Source organism: Lagopus leucura, unplaced genomic scaffold, assembly GCF_019238085.1.
Source record: "Lagopus leucura isolate 7727_CA_CO unplaced genomic scaffold, USGS_WTPT01 Super-Scaffold_100036, whole genome shotgun sequence".
NCBI lineage: Eukaryota > Metazoa > Chordata > Aves > Galliformes > Phasianidae > Lagopus > Lagopus leucura.
This window is the reverse complement of record NW_024962285.1, coordinates 448,727-458,887: the sequence shown is the minus strand read 5'-3', so window position 1 is coordinate 458,887 and position 10,161 is coordinate 448,727. Positions and strand designations below refer to the sequence as shown.

At 43.0% G+C, this 10,161-nt stretch overlaps 1 protein-coding gene across 1 annotated transcript; it reads right to left on the bottom strand.

Moving 5' to 3' along the window:
• Positions 1 to 3,570: 3,570 nt before the first annotated feature.
• LOC122186354 (guanine nucleotide-binding protein G(I)/G(S)/G(O) subunit gamma-10) lies at positions 3,571 to 9,355 on the bottom strand. The gene is made up of 3 exons (XM_042882932.1): positions 9,205 to 9,355; positions 6,087 to 6,218; positions 3,571 to 4,433 (listed from the first exon to the last, which is right to left on the bottom strand). The coding sequence occupies exons 1-2, from the start codon at positions 9,283 to 9,285 to the stop codon at positions 6,093 to 6,095; spliced, it is 207 nt and encodes a 68-aa protein (XP_042738866.1). The 5' UTR covers positions 9,286 to 9,355; the 3' UTR covers positions 3,571 to 4,433; positions 6,087 to 6,092.
• Positions 9,356 to 10,161: the final 806 nt, after the last annotated feature.

Here is a 10,161-nt window from a genome sequence, read left to right as displayed (position 1 = left end):
ATTGAATAGCGACTTGCATGCCACATCTTTTTTTTTTCTTTTTCTTCCCAATCCTTAAACCATTTGAGTGGAAATTTATTACATTTTTTTTGTTGTTGTTCATTTTTAAAGGGAAAATAGTGTTTGGGATTTCTGACTAAATAAGGATTTCTTTTTTTAGTTCTCACTAAACAAACCAGCTCCTCTAAGCAGGAGAATTACTGATGTAAACACTTAAATGTTTGTTCATATAGGTTGTATAAAGTTACCTTGTTGTTTTTTTATTTGAAAAAAGAAAAAAGAAATAACATGCTAAAGCATGTTGAGTTTTCAAACAACCTATGTTTCCTCCCTGAGCACGCAGGCTTCCACATTTTATAGCAGACTGGATTTGCCTTTATCTCAGAGCTGATGATAAAGTCTTGGAAATAAAGCAAGAGATCTTTCTTTTTGTCCTCTGGGTTCAATTCCACTTCATTCCTTCTGACAGCCCCTCTGGCAGCCCTGTGTTGTTATGAGTTCCTTCATGGCTTGAGTGTGGCTTTAGTCATAATTAACCTTCAGAAACAACACGTTATGTGGACAGCACATGAAAGACAGCTGAAGTTTATGATTCTCATAGATTTGATTCAGAAGATAATGCTGTGACTCTAGTTTTCCACATAATCTAGTGGAGGCTGTTTGTTGATGTACCCATTTTCCAGCCTGCTACACTGCTTCTGTGTGAAAGATGAGAATCATCTAGGAGACAACACCAGAAATTCTAGGCTACAGCAAGGCAGCACAGGAGATTAGACAACAACAAAAAAATCATCTAATTTGCAAGTTGCAGAAGAAAGGATGTGTCCAACTCCCCACTCTCCAGCAAAAGATTTTACAACAGAGCTAGAAATATTTGTGAAGGCAGTGGTAGAGAGTAACTCCATGCTGCTGCTGGCATGCATACTCTGCCAGCTTCAGATCAGTGCCTGCTCAGTGGCTTTCCATTCTGATGTCAGTTTTCAAATTCGCTTTTTTTGATTTTTAAGTTTAATGCAGTAACAGAATAAAAGCAAATGTATGGTTCAGGCCTGCAGCAAAATAGTTTATTGATATTGAGTCTTCATTAGGCACATATTCATTATCTGGATAAATGCAGCCAGTTCTTAAAGGAGCAGCTTTGGCTTTTCTGATTGTTAACTGAGAACTCCTAGAAGTACAGTGTCAGTTCCAGGAGTAATCGTAGTTCACAGTAATATCCACAGGTTATTTGTATCCAAACTGTTAGCAGGAATTCAGAAAATACTTTTCATGCGTAATATTAATAAAATCTTTTGTAGGATTGTAAATTTGCCAGTGTTTCCATGTTTGACCAGCACAAAATAGTTACTAAAATAAAAGTTGCATTTTGCTCGCTATTTCTGGCCCATTTTTGTGGTTGCTTGACCTAACCATTTTCCATCTCTTTACAACACAGATTTGGCTCTGTTTTTCAGAACTGTGTCCCAGCTTGCCAGGCTTGGGAATTTCTTCTTTTAAGAGTGCAGCTCTGCAAAAATTTATTCACAGATGACCACAGTGGAGAAAATTACAGGAGCCACTCCCTAGCTGTGTATTTATATCCTTTCACACAGAGGCTGGCACCAGAACTTTAAGTACACATTCATTAAAGGCTAGTTCAAATAATCTATTGATTCCTTCAAAAACAAAGGCAAACCATATGTTGCCTACATTCAGTTAGTGAAGGAAATTCAAGTGTCATCTGTACCAAGTTGCTAATAGGTAAGAAAATGTCAGTATACATTCTAATACTGGCAAAGTAGGAGAAGAACTTGCAATGACCATTTAATTTTCACTCTATTTGTGACTCTAAATCTTTGACAGTTTACACGCCTAATGGCAACTTTGTCACATGTGATACTCTTCCCCTAATTCCTTTCTGTTTAATGTAGAGGAAAATCAGTGCTATGCAAATGCTCCCTTGCCCTCCCCTCAAAAAGAGAAAAAAGCAGCCATATATGAGAATTTCACATTTGGGGAGATCTTTATGCAGTTATTTATTATTATTATTATTTTTATTATTATGCATTTTTTTGTGTGTGAGAATGAGAGGTTTCCTAATCACCAGACTTCCATCAGTGGCAGGTAGACTCATTTCTTCAATCACGTTTGTGAAATGCTAGGTGACCTGGCAGGTTACAGCTCTAGAAGTAAAAAAAAAACAAAAACCCTGCTGGTAAACTCATTGTACTTCTCACTGTGAGGGACCACAGAAAAAAGGTGACCCTGTGGCTCATGTTAGGCACATATGCGTACAGATTTGTGCAGTCATTTAATTAGTTTTATCACAGGCATCCTGTGGAACCCGGAGATTGGTATGAAGGACTTCATACAGTGTGTACCCAGAAAGCCAAGTAGTGCAGCAAGCACACTTCTCTGCAGATATCTGAACCTGTATCTTCCTTTCATGGGACTTCAGCACGACCAGCATGCTGCCAGCCCATCTCACACCTGCTGACAGGGTTTTCATTGCTGCTGTTGTTAGGTATGGACACAGCTGGGATCCCACGGAGACTCAGGTCAGGATTATGTGCCATTCAGCAGAGCATGGGGCTGGGGCCCCTGAGGCCTCTGAGAGGCAGCTGCTTGTAACGTAAGATATTTTCTCTATTTCACAGACACCCACAGTGTATGTTCACACCACACATGGAGCGAGTGGTGCTTCAGCTGAAAGGTGCCAGATGGAGCAGGGCAGGGCGATCAAGAGGCAAGAGCCAAGACTGACCAGCTTGCAGCAGCCACCCACCCCTGCACATGGCAGTTTGGCTGCTCCCACTGCCAGCTCAGCAGTGACTCCAGAACCCAGGCATCAGGAAGAATATCAAATGTTGCTGCTAGTGTTAAGTTTTATTCTGTGAGAAAAAGAAACACAAAGGATTTATTTGGGAGGGAGTGGCCGATAGCCAATTGTTCAAAGATATTTGAGGCAAACTCTTATCTCTCTCCCTTCCTCTCTGTGATGAACATTTTGACCCCAGTCTGAGCTTCTAAGCACCTCTCTGCAAATAAGAACAACAGTATTTCCTCTGGATTTCCACAACATGTGCATGTGTCAAGTGTCCAGGAGAAGCTGGCAGCCATACTCTCATAGCCTACAACGAAAAGGAAGCAGGAGCAAAGAATGGCACTTGAGGAAGGACATGCACTTCTGTAGAAGTACAGTTTATACTGGCAATATCATTACTGTCATTTCAATGTCTCCCAGCAGGGCAACAAGTGTGAAAATCTTTTGTTAAAACTGAACTGTTTGGAGGACATTCACTGTAACATTTCAGTTAGCATTAATGAAAATCATATATTCAGATCACTGAAGGCCCCACTGCAGACTTCAAAATCTTTAAGTGGCCCTAATAGTTTAGCATCAATATTTATGTAACTGTACACTAGATCTTTCTAACAGTAAAATATTCTCTAAAATTCCAACAGTAACCTTGTCCTTAAAAAAAAAAAGCGTGAAGCCTTCCCTCCCACTGCAAAATCCAAATATCATCTTCGAAGTACATGAATGAATTTGCTCTCTTCTACAATTAAATAATGAAATCAAAGCCAGTAAGGAAAGGAATTTTATTTCCAAGCTTCTAGAAGATTAATACAAACAATAGAAGGTAAACAAAATGAAAAACCTAGTAGAAAAAATTTGTCCTTGTAAAAGTGTTCCATAGAAAAGTGAAGGCAAATGCCCAAGTGTAATTTTGTGTACTTCAAACCTCAAAAATCATGCACGCAACTGTCCTCGGACACTTAAGTGTTTTTAGAGCGAGTTTGGTTACATTTTAAACATGGGATTCCACCAAGGCAGTATATGTTTATGAATACAAATTATGAGAAGCATTAAACAATACAGGGCTTTTGTAAGTAAGGTGCCTTATGGAACAAGGGTGTGCTACACATCACATCAAGCAGTTTCTAACAGGCATCGTTTGTGGACTCACAAGCACTTGAAAAAAAACAGTGTTGCTGGTTTCAGATCTTGCTATTTAAAGAAAACCCTTCAGAGAACAGTTCTCATAATACTATCTGCATTTGCTTTTAGGTTTTAACAGCTCACTTTTCAGATGTTCTGTTTCAGAAAATACAAGTAATTATCACCATCACTCCAGCCTAGCAACCGTCCAAGTTAGAAATAGGTAATTTGGTAAAAATAATCATGTTTTTGCTTTCAAAAATGTAAACTTCTCAAGTAGTATTTGTACAGATAGTATAGTGTAATAACAATGGTGATTGTTACAAAAAGAGCTACTTACATTAAAAAGCTATAAAAACATTAGTAAAACAGTGAGGTATGAACACACAAGAATGAGTAGACAAATACCCAAGTTTTAGCCACGCAGAAATAAGGACACGGAGATACTTTCTTGAGGAAAAGGCCATTGTTAGTCATGTCATGCTTCAAGGTATCTCTCTGCTGACCTTCCCTGTTAAAGGAAAAAGAGTTCATTAAATGCTTTCTTCCTATTCTGATACATTTCTTATATAACCTACAGCACAAAAAACTGCTTTTGAACAGAGAAAATCTGAGTAGCCACCTTCCTCTGTTGGGTGTTGACATTCTTGAATATTGCAAAGTTTCTACACTGGCCTTTTCAATTTTGCTCTCTTTTTTTTTTATGGTGCTAAGGTAACTAAACTAATAACTAGAAAAATATTGGCAAAAAAATATAGACTTCTTGATCCCAGCTACACTTCTCTAAAACTATCATAAATCAACCATCAAACACTGGCTTGGGAAAGTACTTCATATCCTGCCTTGATGATGCAATCAAAATTGAACTCTAGAAACAAAACACACACAAAAAAGGGCTGCTTTAATAACAGAAGAACATGTAAACATGTGCAAAAGTCACTATCAACATTATTCCAGGCAGGGAGAATTAAGGGATAGCATCTAAATTAAGAAAGTCTCTTGCTTGTGCATTCTCCCACCCATTTTTCCACAAGAACATTTCATGCTTGGCTGCATTCTCTCTTCCTGTTCAATTCTGTTTCTCAGACCCTTCCAGGAACAATCAAAACCGTGCTATTAGTGAGGCAAAAAGTGACTGTAAGCTCAGGAACCCCAGCAGTGAGAAGGGGAAGATCCTACAAATATTATGCATTCTAGTTTAAATTCTGCTGTTACAGAAAACAGTTCCATTTCACTTTGATTGCATTCTCCAATAAATAAGAGAATTCAGTGTTTCTTTTACTCCCTGTAGCTTTCTCAGTTCTTCAGTAGTACCTATCTCTGTTTTACAGAAGAATAGCCTCTTCTAATTATCCTACTTCCATATTTGTTAATCCTGCAGAAGAAGTAACATTTCTTGACAAAAGTAATGGTGTGGTTCTGCCCAAGTCTAGTGGCATACATGGCATTTCTTCCTCTTTCTGCGTGACATCTCTGTGACAAACTGAAGAGACAAGGGTGAGAACTGTAGAACTGCAAAGATTTCCATGTGCTGAATGGTCACCTGAAGTTGTTATGGAGGTAACATCACAGCAGAGCACTAAGGCAGACAGAGTTCTGCTAGCACATTATCTTCTAGCCCTGAGCTGAAAACCATCAAAAGAACGTGCTTAGAGACTGTCCCAGCTCTGCTCTGCTTCCAAGAATTCTGATGCTGTATCAACTATAGCAAGAAAAACCCTAAGGAGACTGATACAGCCAAATGAATTGCAGGAGGATGTCAAAGACAAAATGTATTTTTAACAAGACTCTTGCCTAAGCTATGCCAAGACACATGCAAGTATCATGGCTTTGTCTCACTTCCCCAAGCTAGTTACATGGCTGTTTTTGATTCTGGCTTTGTCAATTACACATGGGAAGTTTTTATTATTTTAGATGCTGATAATGAGTACAGAGCTGCTGAAATGCAAAAACAAACAGAAATACAAGAAAGGACAGTAAAAAAGAGGTGCAGTTCAGTTGCCATATCTAAAAGAAGCAGAAAACTGTTTCTAGAGCCAGCAGGAAAGTGGCAAACAATTTGCTACGAAGAATTCAAAATTCAAGCAGCTACCACAGTGCCCCATTTGTCTTTGCTAGAGCTTCCAAATGAGAGCAGTGGTGGTGATACCTGTGACTTTGTTACCTGATTTCAGAGCAGAGTGCAGGATCTGGGCTCACGGAAGGGATTGCTCCCTGCAGGGACCCCAACCAGCAAGGCATCTTTACAGGCATTTTGCATACAGTATTGCTGGAGCTCTGCAGCTGCCTGGGAGACCTGAGTAAAGAAAAAGGAAAAACAAATATAGAAGGAAACTAATTCATTCACAAGCATCTATTGAGCATTTCCTCTGGAAGAAACACCATCAAAAAGTTGGGGAGAAGCCAAGTCAGCTCTTGAATTCTAAACCATCAAGTAAATCAGCACAAGCACTCATCTGCAGAGCTCTGATGAGACGTATGTCCTGCCACACTGGTGACAAGCCAGAGCTGGACATACAGAGTTGAAGTATGAGTGCCATGGAACTCACCCTCACTGAAAGAGTCAAGGCTGTGACCACAGCATTTTCCATTCTGTCGTACAGTTTTGTGTTTGAACTCTTATATTCTCAGATAATTTACAAAAAGGACTTTTACTTCCAAACTGTTCAACAACACAAAGCTTAATAAGGAAAGAAAGCAAGAGGACAAGGATGTAAACCCTTTGGTTCAAATTTTACCTTCCCCGGGCAGTGAAGTCACACCCATGGAGAGGACAGCCCAGAGGTGCAGAACAAGCCCAGGAGCCCAAAAGCAAGCTGGTAGTTCTCCCTGTGGACCATCATGTGTCTGTATTTTTGAAGGGAAATGTTGAGGAATTCCCAGTTTCTGGGATGTGCATTGATAACAGCTGCAGGGAAACACCAGTGCTCATGCTGTCTGCCACATTTTGGTATCCTGAGCATACTGTTGGAGTACTAGTTCTCCTCTGATCCCAGAATCACCACAGAACTTCTAAGATATTGCTTTTTCTTCTATACAGTGTTGCAGTGTTGACGGGGGAGGGATGAGCCAGAACAACCGTTGGCACTCCCCAGTCTGAAGGAGCCACCCTGGAGCCCTGGTGGGCTTTTCATTTTGGGCCATCCAATCTGAGAGCACCTGGAAATGCATCAGTAAATCTGGCCTGGTGGGTGCACTTGTTTGCTTTTTTGCTGCTGCCCCATTCCCTGCCTGTCAGCTCTGCTTCAGAACACTCGTCTTAGTAACTGCCTAACTTTCCAGCAGATGTTAGCACTGCAAGGAATTGTTCAGAGAAACATTTTCCCACAGCCTGCCAGATCCTCCTGGGAGGAGCACAAGGAGGAAAATCCACAGCAAGGATTCCGTGCTGCTCAGCAGGCTTTGCCACTTGTCCCTCTCTTGGGAACAACCTCCTTATGGATGCTGCAAAGAACGATGCAGCCTCCACCCTGCCTAGCTCTGTTGGCTCCCTGAAATATTAATGTTCTTGCCTTAAGCACAACACTGACGCTTGAGCCCTCAACACAATGAGTTTCAGGACAGATCTTCCCAGTTTTTGCCCTGCACAAGCCGCTACAGCACTCCTCTCCTCCAGCTGACGTGGACAGTAGAAGGATTTCTTTTGTATTTCATCCCAGCACAAGCACGCTGTGAACAGCAGCCTCCTGCATGCAAGACACGTGGGGGTACTTCTTTCCTTCATGGTTTCCTCTTTCTGAAAATATTGTTCCTGTCTACTTTTTTAGCTGTCGGGGTAAACAAAATCACCACTGGAACTTGTAGTGTGGGATGTATTTATAAAACTCCTTTCATATTCAGCTTCCTCCTGAAAACACACTGTGTATTCAAAGTAGCCAAAACAATGTTTACTCCTATCCAACCATCAGCTGAAGCTAAAGCTGATTCATGCAGTTTCTGCCAGCCAGATGTCCCTTGCTGTTTTTACATTCTGTATCAAGGAGCCTAGACGACACGTTTTTATCATGCATCGCTTGGTTTGTTGCTGTGAAGACACCGAGAGGTTCTTAGAACAGACCTGGAAAGAGATTTCAGTAGCAACACTGGGAGAAAGAGGAGACCAAAGCTTCACTAAGGCCCAGCCTCTGTAACCTCCCAAACTCATGTATAACACAATAGCCTCGGGAAGTCCAGCTGAGTATCTGCTACCTCCACAAAGCAATCCCACTTAAACAATAAACTGTATTGGCTGTAGCCACCTGAACAAGGAGTTGGATGTGGAGGGGGTTATAATACGCCTCAAAATGAGGCATGACAGAGAGATGATGCTGGTGGTCTAAAATGACAGCAGTGATGAGTCAGCCATTTCTCTTCGGGACCCCTTGTCACAGAGCATTTCTGTTCTGCACTGTGTCATTTCTCAGAGATTCCCACACACAGCCAGGAGGAGCTGTGGCCACTTTCAGTGTACCTGCAAGCTCATTGGTCACTAATAACATTTAGTAGCATTAATAAATCAGTTAAGGCAACATTGTTCAGTGCTCAGTGTGGTGCAACGGACACTTGGACTTTTCAGCAGCCCAGGGCAGGAGCAGTGAGAAAAGGAATCCAAAATCATTTGTAAGCCCATGAACTTAGTCCAGTGCTATGCAAGTCAGTGTTTTGCAACTGGCCAAAGAAAAATGGAGAATGCACAGAGGTGGTGAGGGCAGGGGAAGTACAGAATGCAGATTAAATGGACTTTTATCACCTTGTAGCCTTCGATGTATTTTATGTGTAAAAAGAAAAAGAAATCATATCCCAGAAGAACTTGTGGACCCTGCACCTGCTGGGAACCAAGGCAGCACTGCAGGGCTGCATTTGGATTGACACAGGAAAAAAAAAAAACACAAGAAGAAAGAAATAATATCGGAGCAGACAGATAACGGGGTTGCCTCACTGGCCTGTCTTTGTCTGGAGATATGCAGAAGGTTCATGCATGCGTAGAAAATCGCCTGTGTCCCGAGCTGTCAGCCGGTACGAAAACACCCCGCGCGGGGCAGAGGGGAGCTGTGGGGCGCGGCTGCAGAGCAGCGTGCCCGTCGGAGCAGAACTAACGCGGAGCTGCTCCATTATTCATCACGGCCTCCCTCCGGGGAGCGGCTCTTTCCCCGCGGGTGCGGGAGGGACTCGGAGCCCCCGCAACCCGGGCACCCTTCGAATCCCGGACAGAGCTCTCCGCGCACCGCCGCCCGCGCCCGGCCCCGCCGAGACCCCGCAGCTCCCCCGCAGCTTCCTCTGCTCCTCCGGGAGGCCCGGCTCACCTTGATCCTCTCCACGGCGGCCTCCAGCTTCAGCTGCTCCACCAGGCGCTGCATGGTGCTCAGGCTGCCGGCCGACGACATGACGGGGCAGGCAGGAACGGGATGGAGCGGAGGAGATCCGTGCGGTGCGGTGCGGCTCGGCTCTGCCGGCACCGCGGGAGCCGCCCGGGGGAGGGGCCGCCGCCGCTCCGCCCCCCTAAGCGATCCTCGGGTGGTGATCTCCACCTTCCATCCGCGACTCCGACTTTTTTCCTTCGAGATGCCGTTGTGCCGGTCTCTTCTTCCTAAGAACCGATAGCAGGACGCGTGGGAACGGCGCGAAGCTGCGCCGGGGAGTTCAGACTGAACATAAGGAAGCATTTCACAGAATCACAGAAACACCAAGGTTAGAAAATACCTACAAGATCATCCGGTCCAGCCATCCACATCCACCTATCACCAACAGTTCTCACTAAATTTCTAAATTTCTTCACCGTGAGGGTGGTAAAACACGAGAGAGGCGGTTACTGCCCAACGCCTACCAGTGGCCAAAGGGTATTTGGAGAATGCTCTCAGTAGCATGCTTTAACTTTTGGTTAGCCCTGAAGTGCTCAGGCAGTTGGACTTGATGTTCTTTGAAGGTCCCTTCCAACAGAACTGTTCTGTTCCATTCCATTCTGTTCTGTTCTGTTCCCTTGTTAGACACACACTTTCACAAGACCTCACCCTACGCAGCATGGTCAGTTCCTGTTCATGCAGGCAGTTCCCTTCAAAGTCCACTTATGCTGGATTCACAAGGCATAATAACACTACTGTCAGTGCTATCACTGCACTTTTCTCAATCTGTGTATGATATTGCTTTGTGGACTCAATTTCAAGATAAAATAGGGCCTAAAATATGTGACTAAGATGCATATATTTAGAACTAAAATAAGACTTCAGGCTATAAGTGATTAGTGACCCAGCTAACAAGGTGTC